The 14,775-nt window shown below is 36.2% G+C and overlaps 1 protein-coding gene across 1 annotated transcript in view; it reads right to left on the reverse strand.

Annotated features, from left to right (window-relative positions):
• LOC131675175 (uncharacterized) overlaps nt 1-14,775 on the reverse strand; it is a 929,507-nt gene that overhangs the window by 696,149 nt on the left and 218,583 nt on the right. The window contains exon 7 of the mRNA XM_058954049.1: nt 7,025-7,229. Coding sequence (XP_058810032.1) covers nt 7,025-7,229 — 205 coding nt within the window. The remainder of the gene's footprint in view (nt 1-7,024; nt 7,230-14,775) is intronic.

A 14,775-nucleotide genomic window follows, 5' to 3' on the forward strand; every position in this document is an offset into this window, starting at 1 on the left:
GCTATAAGGAAAAAGTTGAAATTATCTGAGGGTTGTGCAACAAAAAAGTACGCTCACGCAGCTGATAAAAAAAGACTGCACAAAAATATTAAGGCTCAAATTAAAGAGTTTAAAATACGTAGGCAAACTTTGAATGTAAATAGAGCTAATAAAAAAAACAAAATTGAGAAAACAGAAGGAGTAACTTATCAATCTATTGTTGGAATGGTTCTAAATAATATTGAAAATTATAACGGCCGGGGCCGTTTTCGCGGAAAGTTGCCCGCGCACGAGGCCGAGCATGGCCAAGCGGGCAAGCGAGCGCGAAGCGAAGCAGAGAGGGAGAGAGAGGGAGACTCGATGAGGCGCGTGCCGCGGCGGTAGAGTGGGGAGAGGAGACGATTTTCGGGAACTGATATCGGGGAGCTCGAGCGGTCGTCACGTGCGCGCGCGAAGGAAAGGAAAACGATCGTGGAAAAAGGAAAGTGTGAGTGCGCTAGAAAGTTTGACGCCTCCCCGAAGATCACCAGGGCCCGTGGACCGTCATCTCCGGTGGGCGATTCAAGGAGCAGAGCTTGTCCGCCCGAACAAGGGCGATAGCGAGGGCGATTAGCGAGAAGGAGTAGTCTGTCTGCAGCAGCTACTTCCCGGTGAGTTTCTTTGCGTTCGTAAGCGATTACTTAGCGTGCGTTAGTTGCGCGAGCAAGCGTCTCTCTCTCTCTCTAAAATAGTACTCGAAGCGAAATCTCGGCATGCGGTATTGTGTAAAAAGGAAAATCTGATTGAGTGAATAAAGTGCGGTTTGACCTACTCAAGTGTTGCCATTGTGTTGGGCGTACCCAGGAAGGCACCTTTGTCCCTTCCCACGCCCATGGTTAAAATCCACGCACGCTCTCGTGCTTAGCCGCGCTTTCGCGATCCCTTTTCAGGGCAGCACGTGTCCGCCCGTACGCGGCGGAACACCAGGAAGCGCCTAGCTGATCGGGGCGGCGGTAAGCCTCGCACCGAGCAGCGAAGATAAATTTGTTAACAGGCCGCGAGAATAATTTAATTATTTTCCGGGCCGTTACAAAATGTAGATATGATTTTGATCGATAAGCTTACCGAAAATTTACCTAATGAATCTGTGATTGTCTATTTTGACTTAGAGTTATCTGGTCTCGGTGAGGATATTCTACAAATCGCTGTAAAATGTGGTGAAGATTCATTGAATGTTTATTTGACACCTACTAAAAATATTTCGTCAGCCGCATCGGAAGTTACGGGCTTGACGAATATCGGGAACGAGCTATACTTGCATAACAAAAAACTTACCACTATTGACGCTCAAGAAGGTTTACGTGAACTTCAGAAATTTCTTATGAAACTAGAAAGGTGAATGCTTTTTGTCACACATAACGTTTCTTTTGATTCGCGAAGGTTAATAAAAATGATTATTAATAATAACATGCTCAGTGATTTTTCAATGATAAGTGGTTTCTCTGATTCGTTGAAACTTTTTAGAAAAGTTTTACCTGATCGAAAGGGTACTGGTATGTTTCAATTTAGTACTTTATCGAATGAGTTTTTGAGTGGAGGAAATGTTAACAAGCTGCATAATGCTTACTTTGACGTTGTAAATTTGGAAAAACTTGTTAAAGTAATTGCTAGTGAAAAAGCTCTATTTTCTAATATTCTAACACTTACTGACTGTGTCAATAAGTTTAAAGATAGTATTAATGCAAAGCTAGGTTTGCAAATGTTATTGGAATTAAAAGGTATTATTTCTAAAGACCTTTTAAATAAAATTGCAAAACAAAATATTACATTTTCTCATCTGAAAAATTTGCATGTAGCAGGTGAAAAAAAACTAGTAGCTTTTTTGACTGAGAAATTAGAAAATAATAAACCAAGAGTAACTAATAACAACAAATGTTTAGAGAAAATCATTAATAGGGTAAAAAGTCAATAATGTTATGTTATTTATCTACGGAAAAATCCGTCAATTTTTTTTTATGTATTTCGAATCGTTAGTTACAATTTATAAGAAATCGTGATTGTTCAAAGGAACTCGTCAGTATTTTCATACATAAATAAAGAATAATTATAGTATAATATAACGTCTAAAATTATTATGCTTCCAAAAAAATTAATGATTCTAATTTTTTTATTACAAACTAAAAAATAAATTTGCAGTAGCCTGCAATATTCATCGCGGCTGCACGCGATAAACGTATACCGGCAAATTGGAAGTATCGGCGGTGTTGCCACCGTCTGCTCTCTCCTCGACTCACGCGGCTTACGCAGTGAATCCAATACTAAATATTAAACTTTACATTAAAATATTTCGCTAAGGGTGACGCTAGGCTTCCTGACTTTTGGATATCATCTTTATTAAGGTTTTAAAAATATCATACTATTTTTGTAACAAATCGCTAAAAGCCTTTTCTGAGTTATGATTGGAAATGTTTCCAAAACTACCGTCAAATGGCGACTAGGCCTTATATGACACGTGTTAAATTCTAAAACTTTGAGGCTTCATATCTCGTAAACCATGACGGTAGGCCTCACCAAACCTCTACCAGTAATGTGTTGCACCATAATAAATATTTGGTATGAATTTCATCAAAATCTTAAGAAAATGAATTTTGGGTAGTAACCTCCTTAATAGATCTGTAGAGGCTTAAGTCTTAATCCGATTTCGTCTAGGGGATTAGACGGATTAGGCATTAAATCATTCATACCGAAGATAAATCTAGTGTCACAAGTCAAGTTACTTAAGGTGAGTTCAACTCGGTTGGAAAGAAGACACTGAAACGAAATCATCTAACGTAAAGGCGAATACATGTATAACTGTATGTTGTAACAGGGAAGATAAATCTGAAAATGGGAAATTTATTTAAGAACAAACTCCCACGATGCAGAGCAAACCGCCGCTCCATTAAACACGTATGATAATACGTGTATTCGCCTTAACGTCAGATGATTTATCCTAGTTGTCTTCTATCGATCGGAGTTGAACTCACCTTAAGTCACGTGTCTTGTTACACTTGATGAGTTTTAAGTGTGAGCGACTATACTCTTAATCTTCTTAATCCCCTAGATGTAATTGGATTAAAACCTAAGCCTGTTTCAAATACTTAAGCTACCAGGAAAATCAAATGACGAAAACGGCGAATAAATTTAACAGACTTTATTTAATAAAAAATCACTACAGTCTTTATTGGGCCGAAAGACTGACGCACGAAAATAGGATTTTACAATTTAATTATGTTCGGTGAGAAAGAGAGAGAGAGAGAGAGAGAGAGAGAGAGAGAGAGTAGATTTGAATTCTACCGCGAACTAACGCACGACACGAATACAAAAAATAGAACGCTATCACGGATAGACAAAATACCGAATGTATTTTGTTTCGCTTAATATGACGAAAGGTGCACCTACCATGCGGTACAATTACGGTGATCAGTCGTAATTGTTGTTGCAAAATTATCAACTGCCTCTGCACCTCGCTTAATCAGTTGCACTGCCTCAATTCGCCTTTGTATGCTGCAAATCTGCTGCTTCTGCACCGCTGCTTGCTGCTGCAATATTACTGTTGCACCCACGCACGTATTTGTTCGGAAAACTAATTATTTTTGCGAATCAAAGTGCAAAACACAAATCGGCGGTAAACTCGCGTAAACAGCTGAGGCGTAACTACTTATTCAAATGATCGCGCGCCCCCTCTCTCTCTCAATAGTTCGAACTAACGCGCGAGAAGCAGAATCGCGAACGGTTCAATTAATTAAATCGACTACCGTTGCAATGTGTTTAACGGATCGGTGGTTAGCTCTGCATCGTGGGAGTTTGTACGTTAATAAATTTCTCATTTTGTAGGATAACCACCCCGTTACAATTGCTATAAAATATGTACGAGAATATTTTACAAGAAATATTTGATAAATTTATATTTATATTAAAAATATATATTTAAATATTCCAGAAATTTTACATGAAATATTTCCGAACGGTTTCTGTCACGAGAATATTTTACAAGAAATATTTGATAAATTTATATTTATATTAAAAATATATATTTAAATATTCCAAAAATATTACAAGAAATATTTCAGAACGGTTTCTGTCATGCTCATTCCTATATTTCAGAAATATATGTTAAAACACTTCAGAAATATTACTTGCATCATTTGAGAAATATTTCAAGCTCTGTAGGAATATAATGATAGAAAGAAAGAAAAGAGAAATACAGAATAAATGAGCAAATAATAGAAAATTTGGAGCAATTTTTTTATTTTGCAAAAAGTTGATATTTGAAAAAACAAAAAATTTTCTGAAAACTCGTCGAAAAAATTCAGGTGTATTCTTGAATTTATTTTAAGTATTTTTCTTCTCTCGGCACTTTTTCCATAAGTTCTGTAACGGTAAACGTCAAATTAGCGCTGACCATTTAGCTTAATTGCTGCCTGTGAGGGCAGCACCTGCCGAATTCGGCACGCGAGCAGACGGAACGCGCGCGAACGAATTTGAACCAGTGAAGCATCGACCATCATAGTGTCCGTCCGCTTACGCTATCGTTTCCATCAATTCACGTGCCCTTGACATCTACACGCTTCGAAAATTAGCAGGAATTAGTGATCCGGGATTGCAGCCGCCAAGGAGCTATCCAGCTACGAGCCAGAGGCCAGAACGAGAGAGAGAGAGTGTGTGAGGTTTCGCCATCGAGGGCGAAACCAGTGTGTACGCGCATTCGCGACTCGCGAACAATAAAAACGACAAACAACTGTTCCGTGCTGTGCGAGGTATTCGTGTTGTTCTCCGATCGCCTGCAATTATAAGGTAAGCTGGCCAGCTTAATTTCGCGATCGCGATTATACGAATAATAATTTGGTTCTAACATTCGATGCGTGAATGTAACGGCTCTAATAACAAAGAGCAGCGAGCGTACCGGCAAAGCGTGTTGTCGACGAGCGAGCGTGCATGTAAACAAACGCGCGGGCCGACCTTTTGTGAATTTTGAGGGATAATAAAAGATCCGATTTACATTACTAACAAGTGTTTTCATTTCACGTAGCTTCCACTCAATTTAGTATAGGTTATCAATGATTATCGGTTGACTGACGCATACTTTCTCGTGCTCTCCCGGAATAGTAGTGAGCATTGACAATTTCGCGTGTCTTTTTAATGTAATCGCGCGAATATAATAATTAAACGGTCTTACCCCGTTACAATTCATATTTTTCGAGAAAAAAAATCATGAATTATTTAAAAAAATTTTGCGATTTGAGGGCCAGTTTGAAAATTCTAAGATAAAAATCAATCTTTGAATTATAGATTTTTAAAATTCAACGATTTATTTCACCGATTAAAAAAGCTTTTCGATCAATTCCCAATGTAAAGGGCTTTGAAAATGAGATTTGAAAAAAAAACGAGAGGGGAAAATTCATGCTATTTTTTTGTTCAAACGTCATTTTTTCATAAATATTAAAAATTTTGAGCAATTTTGAGTTCACCATTGGTAAGGGATTATTTCAAACGTTTAAAATATGAATCTTTCAATTTTTTTTATCATCTACAGAATGAGTTGCGAGGTGCCAAAGACTGGTATATTGTTAGTAGCGTTTTCGACAGAAACGGGTTAATTTCACTACCAGCGCGACAATCTGCGTACGAAGCTATATCGTAAAATAAAAAGCTTCGTTTCAAAACTTTATTACTGAAGAAGTCTTAAGTTAGAATCATACAAAAATTCGTATACATGGATTTTCGCGGTGGTTGATTACAAATCTGAACTAAGATTTTTAAAATTAAAATGGTAGATACTAGATGGTGGACAAAAATTGAATTGCTTTTTGTTGTCATTTATATTTGTCAAATTAAAGGGCATATAAGCCTATGAAGAGTTATGGAAGTACCCAACACAGGATCGTTGAACTAATTAAATAAAGCAATTATACTCGTATTAGCTCATTATTTTGAGTTAATAGAAAAATGGAAAAATTATTTTGCTTATCGATAAAGTCAAATACTTTAGTATATTTTAACAACGAGAATGTTGTTATGTAGCTAAAGCGTTCACAATTCTTGAAATAAATAAAAAAGTTAGGGTGATCTCTGTGAACTAAATGTAATTTTATTGCTGACGTTTCGGAGTCGTAGATTCTCCATTTTCAAGGCCGAAAAAACAAATTTTTATTATTAAAAAAAGAAATTACAAATTTTTCTCTCCTTCTCCAACAAAAATGCAAAAGTTTACGGGCCGTACAAATGAATATCTTCAGTTAATATCTAATATACATAAGATGATTACATAATAATCACAAACCGTAATCGCAAAAATACACTCTGCTTGTCGCAAAAACGATACAAAAATCTTAAAATTGAATACATTAGAGAGTCATGGCATAAAATTACATTTGCATAAAATTATATTTGATACGTCAACAATAAAATTATATTTGGCTCACGGAGATCACTCCAGCTTTTTTTTTTATTTCAAATACTTTCGAATCGGACTAAGCAGCTAATAATTCTTCTTTTATTAAAAATAAAATCAAAAATTATTTCCTGTAAGAAAGTTAATATAAAAATTTTTAAAAAAGCTGTAGAAATAGAGAAAAACAATTATAAAAATTAAGAAAACAATTAGAAAATACAATATCAAATGACGAATTAAAACAACAAAATTAAAACAGGCTTCACTAAGGAATATGAACAATGGATATAATTGTCGGCGTATGTCATATCAACAAAGGCATTTAGTTGATGAAACTCTCTAGAAATGTAAGGAATGGCTGCGCATGGAAATCTAATATAAGATTTCCACTCTTTAATTAGAAAAAGTATTTACAAACACGTATGTGCATTTTCGTAAATTTTTAACCTATTATGCAATTTTGAATAATAATATATATAAAGAGTACTTCGAAATCAAATTATCTTGTGATGCTGAATCAATGTACATTCTGAACACTTATCATTTTACGTAAGTTACTTTTATGAGCTACACAATATTATAGCGTTATAATCTAAATTCAATAATTTTATAAATACTTCTCGAGTACGTTACCATTAGACATCCTGTCAAAACTAATAGAGTCAAAAATATTAACTGCTTCATCTATTGGAACATGAGATCCATCTCCTAATTCCATAATTTCATCATTTACAGTAGTTTTTGGATATTTTAATGAATCAATAAAAAATGGACAAGGTCCTTGAAGGTGTAGTTTTATAGTATCTGCATCTTCCTGTAATCTTTCCGTTTGGCCTGTCTATGAAAAAAATGTTTAATGGGTGAGTATTAAAAATTAATTAAATATTTTACTTAAATCTACGATATAATTGTAAATATAACAATCAAAACTTTTCTTAAAATTTTTTCGATAGAAATATAAAATATTGATTTTAATTTTTACTTTACGAAATGTATATAAACATGGTAATAATGTGAGCTCAAAATCGAAAAAGTCGATTGTTTTATACAATGTAGAGATACGTATTTATATGACGTATTTGTTGATATATTATTTTAAATGATTAATCCAGCTTGAAAGTAACTATGTTATATAAAATATATCGATTGTCGCAGTAGCATTTAGATAAAAAATCAAGTATTTCATAAACGTAAAAGTTATATGTAAAAATATTTGAAAAACAATGTGAAAATCATAATATTACATAGCTAACGAATAATTCGACTTTGTATATACGTATTAAAAAATGCAATATTTAGTATGTGTTTGGAATTATACTAAAATGTAGAAAACAGGTAACAACTTCACTATGTGTCTGTTAATAAACAGAGGAAAAGTAAAAAAACATACCTCTTACTACGAAGGAATATCTGGTTCTTTGCTATAAAATAACTTCTTTACTATCAAATCACTTTGTAGACTGCACATACAGCGACAGGCATTGCGAAATTCGATGTGGCTTTTCATGTATTAATTTCTCACACTCTATATGTACAAGGGGTGTTCAAAAAGCAAGGTGACTTTTCTATTGACGCGGGCTATGTACATTCAAGTTTTTAATTTTTGTTTTTGTGTTGGTATACTCGCCACGATCATATATTCACAGTCTCTATTATACAACACATATTGTTTTTATGGCAGAGGTGTCAGAGGTTAGAAGTGTTTGATGTGCTCGGCGATTTTCTTCTATCAGAAAGAATGGAGCAAAGAGTTTGCATTAAATTTTGTTTGAAAAATGGAATCCAGTACTCTAAAGCTCTTGAAATGTTGATAATTGCATATGGTGAGTCTACTCTGAGTGAGAAAAATCTGTATAAGTAGTATAAGATGTTCCAAGAAAGCCGAGAGAATGTCGAAGACGAACCTCGCCCTGGACGTTCCAGCGCATCAACAACAGATGAAAACGTTGAAGCAGTGAAAGGAATTGTGTTAAAAAATCGTCGAATCACCATCAGAAAAGTTGCGGAAGATATCAGCATATCTTCGGATGGCTCATGCCAAGATATTCTTTCGGATGTTTTGTGCATGAGACGTGTGTCAGCGACATTGCTTAACCTGTTAACCGGGGACATCCCTTTCTAATTACGCAACATATAACGGGCGCGGCCTTTTCCACTAAGACGTGTATGAATGACGTATTACCATAGTAGAAGTAAAATATACGTCCCGCCCGTTCCAAGGCGCAATATAAATATCGAGGACGTATTCATATGTCCTACCCGTACCCGATATTGTTTACTTTTGACGTATTTATACGTCCTGCTCGGTTAACAGGTTAATATTGTTCAAAATAACCGTCACATGACCATCGCTCAGGAGATGTTGAATGAAGTCAATGAAGATCCTGATTTTTTCAAAAGAGTTATAACTGGTGATGAATTGTGGGTATATGGTTGTAATGTCGAAACTAAAGCCTAATCGTCCCAATGGAAGACGCCAGAAGAGCCAACACCCAGAAAAACACGCCAAGTCCGATCAAATATCAAGGTTTTGCTTTTGAACTTTGGAAAACAATTCGAGGATTTTATGTTACGATAATGTACTTGCTCATTCATCGTTACTTGAGAGAGATTTTTTGGCCAAAACCAAAACCAAAGTCATGTCTCAGCTTCCAAGTTCACCTCATTCAGTGATTTTTTTCCCTAAAACTTAATAAACCCATGAAAGGACATCAATTTTCAACAATTGAGGAGATAAAAACTACATCGCTGAAAGAACTCAAGGCTATATCTCAAAATGATTACCAAAAGTGCTTCGATGATTGGAAAAAACGCTGGCATAAATGTATAATATCTAACGGGGATTAATTTGAAGAAGACAACATAAATATCGACCAATAAATAAATATTTTTTGAGAAAACCATAAAGTCACCTTACTTTTTGAACACCCCTCGTATGTGCTGAAATAATTATCACGTCAAGTTGGTAATATTGAAAGTAAAAATGCATTGGAGGCACGGTGATACATAATGAGAAAATAGAGATCAAAATCATTATACAATAAAAAAAATTTTTTACAAAAAACTAATATGGTACCATGTCAATGAATACTGTGTGGAGGTAAAAACTTAGATTTGATCGAACGGATTGTTAAAGAAGATACCATGAGACTTAATTCGGTTAACCTAACAAATTCCCTTCGTGCAATTATCGAATAATCAGAGAATGAAAAGCGACAACAAAGAATTCGTTGGTAATTATTATGAAAAAAAATTTCGGTAAAATAGGGTAAGTGGTTTTGTTGTGGGCACGGTTCGGTTGTGGACACCCCTGCGTTTCTGCTGACAGAAAACAGATGAGCTTTGTCTAAGAAATGTCATTTATGTATTATGGCAGCCTTTTTTTTATGCCAAATATTGAATCGAAGAAACGCGTTTGCTTTGTTTTGTGAGTAATTTAATTTTTCTGTGCTTGAAAAAAAATCACAAAAATTTATTTAAACTTTTTCAATAGTATTAGAAATCTAAGTGAATCATTGAAGGTAAGTGTAATGCATATTTATTCAGTAGGAAGTTACTCCTACTTTGTGATGCAATATCGATTGCAACTTATATGTTAAAACCAAAAATTTCTTTTCACCACTTCTTAAGATACCTGGCAAGTTCAATTGTGGGCACCGAAATTAGTTCTGTTGTGGGCGCCCGTTTTTTTTTTTTTAATGGTGAAATATCGACGTTGATTGAACCTAATTACTAAGTTAACAATATCTAATGAAATATACGTATGTTGATAATTTTTTATGTTCCAATGTATTTTTACATTAAAATATTAATGGTGTTTTCATGTATTTTTCGATTTTTTTAGCCATGTCGCCCAAAGATAAATCGAAAAAATCGTCCGGTATGGATTTTAATGTGCAACTTGTTGCGATTAAACGTTGTTCTGTCGATAAGGTGTCCATAAAATCGACTGCCGCAATGTATGCCATTTCCCGAACCACTCTTCAACGCTACGTGAAGAAAGTGGAAGAACATTTCGAAGACATCGAAACCGTCGAGGATGATGCTTTATTGGATTTTCTTCGAGCATGTAACAAGCACGTGCCATCGAATCAGGTCTTCTCGACAGCCCAGGAGAATGACTTGGTCACATACATTTTGAAATGTTCCGATCACTACTACGGACTTAGCATAAATGAGGTGCGTGAGTTGGCATACCAGTTTGCTGTGAAGCTTGGCGTTGCTTTCCCCAACAGTTGGAACAAGGATGAAAAAGCGGGCATGGAATGGTATAAAAAATTCAGGCGTCGACACCCTCAATTGACTTTGCGCACCCCGGAGCAAACATCGTTGAACCGCGTAAAGGCTTTCTGCACAACTAAGGTGCAGAAGTTTTTCGACCAACTCGGCGCGATGTACGATGAGCATCATTTTCCGGCTACGCACGTCTACAATATGGACGAGTCGGGGTTTTCTACCGTTCCAACGAAAATTGGCCGAGTGATCATCTTGAAGGGCACACGGCGTGTTGGTAAGGTGGAAGCCGCTGAAAGAGGCACCATGATTACTATGGCATTGATAGTCGACGCTAATGGAAACAGTTTGCCGCCGTTTTTCTTGTATCCAAGGAAAAACATGCAAAGCTGCTACGTAGATAATGCCTCTTCGGGTACGGATGCTTTGGCAAACGGCTCTGGATGGATGGATCAGCCGTCATTCGTTCGCTACATGCGGCATTTTATCGCGTTTGCCAAGCCAACGCCAGCTTCTCCTGTTTTGCTGCTCCTGGATAATCACTCCAGCTATCTGTCGGTAGAAGCGCTAGACCTTGCCGTCGAGAATGGCGTGCATATTCTTTCATTTCCACCGCATTGCAGCCACCGGCTTCAGCCTTTGGATGTTTCTGTGTTTGGACCGGTGAAGACTTTTTACAAGTCACAGTGTTCGACTTGGCAAAAGAACAATGCCAATAAGGGCTTGGAAATCCGTCACCTGGCCAGCTTGATCTGCAAAGCGCTTGATCTGGCGTTGACACCAAAGACAATCAAGTCTGGTTTCCGCGCAACAGGCATCATGCCATTCGACCCAGACATTTTCAGTGAAGCTGATTACGTTAAAGACGTCGGACAAACTCCAGAGCCATCTACTTCGACTTCGCGTGCAACGTCAGTGAGCAATTTTTCGATTTTGGATGTCGTCGGTCCATTGCGCGGTGCGACGCCGAAGAAGCCATTGAATCGTGGCCGCAAACCAATGGAGAGCTCGATACTGACTTCTCCGGACGTTCTTTCTGGTTTCAAGAGGAAAGAAGCTGAGCGGAATGCTAAACAAGCAGCCAAAGAAGCGACAGCATCTAAGCGCGCCAAATTAACTCCAGGCAAGCGCACCAATCCAACTTCATCTAAACCACCAGCTAAGCGCGCCAATACAACTTCATCTAAACCACCAGCTAAGCGCGCCAATACAACTTCATCTAAACTACCAGCTAAGCGCGCCAATACAACTCCAGCCAAACCATCGGCTAAGCGCGCTAAGCCAAACGAGTCTCCGCTATCTGACGACGATGTGGACTTCTGCCTGATTTGTTTGAAGCTTTTGCCACGCAAATTGACGGACGCCAACTCCATCAACTGTAGCGAATGCGATCGGCCCGTCCATCTGAAATATGCAGGCATGCGCGCCAAGTATTTCACATGCAAACATTGTGTTTCAAACGAAGAATAATGTCACAAATTTTTAAAATGTTGTTCTAAAATAGTTTGTTCTAAAATGTTAAATAGTTGTTCTAAAATGTTAAATAGTTGTTCTAAATTGCAAAATAGTTGTCTAAAACGTTGTTCTGCAATATTGTTCGAAAAGAGTTATATTCTAAAATAAATAAACTTTCACTTTTTCTATATTCTTGGTGATTTTTCTTCATATTTTCCCATTTTCAGCAGATTTTGCAAGGGTGCTCACAACCGGACCAAAAAACTATTTTGGCCGAAAATGACCACTTCACAATATTAACAAAAAAATGTTTCTATTTGACGGAATCAATTTTGTCCCTTCGTTGATAGTTAGCTAAGGTCTCTAGCTTTCCACAGATACCCATATGCCGAAGAAATATGCACTTGGTGAAATGTTATGGGCCAAAAAAAAAGTGGTGTCCACAACCGAACCTTTTCCCCTACTGAAACACTCGGTAAAGAATTTTTGCGTTGAATTTTTTACAAGTAGCACAAACAGAAAAGTCGATCACCGAGACTAAATGACATGATAGACATGATAGAAAGGAAAAGACAGTAAGAGATTGTTCTAAAATACCGGTGAAGACAAAAAAAGACCGGTGTTTACAGCCCTGTGTGCACGAGTATTTACCAATGTATTCAATTTGAGAATGAGTATACAAAACTACCCTCGCGTTGAATCCCGTCAACCATACGAAAACTATTTACCTATAGCTCGGATTACACCGAAACCTTAAGCAGAGAGCTATATGTGCTTCTAAGCGTAGGAGCACACATATAAACACTCTCAGAATAATTACAATGTTTTAATAATCAGAAGAATCACCGATCACAAAGATGACTTATTTCCAGATAGTAGCAAATATTCAAGCTCCAACAAAGGAACATGCAATCATACTAGAAATAATCGACTGAATCTCAGTGAAGGACTATATATGAGCAATAGGTAAAATTTTATCGATCCAGCATATGTTTTAACAAATATTTAAAACACACGTTTTAAGATTTAGAAGATAAATTTATATTCAACTAGAAGATGCAAACAAAATACTTTCTAGCTTACCCATCAACTTTAACAATACTATGTATATCTGTTACGTGACGTCTTACTATGTTACAATTATACACTATCGAATAATATTTTGCTCTCGGGATTTCCGTTCGGACATAGTATAGCTAGCAGTATTCGTGTACGCGTCTCGGTGGGAATGAGCGGCAGAGGCTGATTCACGCTGCGTCAGCATGCTGGGACAGCATGCTGCAGCCGGCGTGCTTAGCTAGGTAAGACGAGCCGCTACAAGAAGCGTAAACGTCTAAAGCATATGCGCGAGAGAGAGACGGTATGCTAGGGACAAAGGCTATATAATAAACCAGCGAAAGCAGAGCGATAGAGAATTAGTCAGTTAGGAGCGAGCGCTCAATTAAGAAGGCCGCATATTTTTCCTACTGAAATTAAAACCATAATAGAAGTTTGAGAATAAAATTGTTTGAGTTGTGATTAAATATTAGAAGTGTCGAGTACGATTGTTTTAATAATTTTGCGTAAACAAATCACAGGAATTATCATTTTCTTGGGTGTTGTTACACTATTGGATAAAGAATATATTAGACAACTAAAATCATAGGAACTAGCATTGTCTCGCGTGCTACTACAGTATTGTATAAAAAATATATTGGACCAGTTGATCTGATCAGATTCAGAGAAAAAGTGATTGGCCACATCACGAAGCGAATAATATTTTGGACCAATTTATATTTACAATAATAATACGAAGTGAGTAATACTTCACGGTGGGTCTGAGCGACATTTAAATAAAAGTGAAAGCAGGTTCCAATTTTTTTGCATATTTCGGTAAAAATACTAATAATTAGAAGATCCCAGAAAGAATTAAAAAAAATCCCTGAGCCCTTTTTGAAAAAATCGATTTTTAAAAATTTTTATCAAACAAAAAAAATAAAAAAATAATTTTGGTTGTGGTTGATGGTATTAATAAATAAATCATTATTTTTTCGTTATTTCCACAGATGCACATTTAATAATAAAAAATTCAACACCAGCATTTTGAAAATTAATTTTTTTTTATTTATTGACTGTTTTTACTAATTTTTATCTCTCTATTCTCCCATACACAATCATATTAATGGAGAAACACATGTATATATAAATATCAGTGTTTATTAATAGTAGACATACGATAAGGACATAGCAGTATTGTAAACATGTGTGTTTACAGCGCGCACCTGTATCTAAGGAAGTAGTAGCTAGAATAGCGTGCTCAAAAGTTTTCACAGTTGTCCCAGCTTGATTGACCGATCAACAATGAAATCTGCCAGTAATAGTGTTCTCGTGATAAGAAATACAATAAGAATTTTGTTGTAGTTAACGTTCTGTGTTTCTTCAAAATAATTGAATTAGCAACATGAAGCGACGTGCACTAACGCACTTTGAGAATCGTTCGAAAATTTGTTTGGTTTGTCAGAAAAAGAAGGCTAAACTGAAAAAAATTTGTGGAAAGTTAGTTAGAATTTAGTAAGTTACAACATGTTGTAACTCACTAAATTCTCCAATTTCTCGAGAAACTTTCCTATTAAGGTAAAAATACTTATGCACGATCTAGACACTAAAGACTGTCACTAGGTACTCTCATTCATGAAAAATTTCGATCCCCAAATCTA

This window comes from Phymastichus coffea, unplaced genomic scaffold (assembly GCF_024137745.1).
Source record: "Phymastichus coffea isolate CEN01 unplaced genomic scaffold, Cenicafe_Pcof_1.1 PCOF00016, whole genome shotgun sequence".
NCBI classification, from domain to species: Eukaryota; Metazoa; Arthropoda; class Insecta; order Hymenoptera; family Eulophidae; genus Phymastichus; species Phymastichus coffea.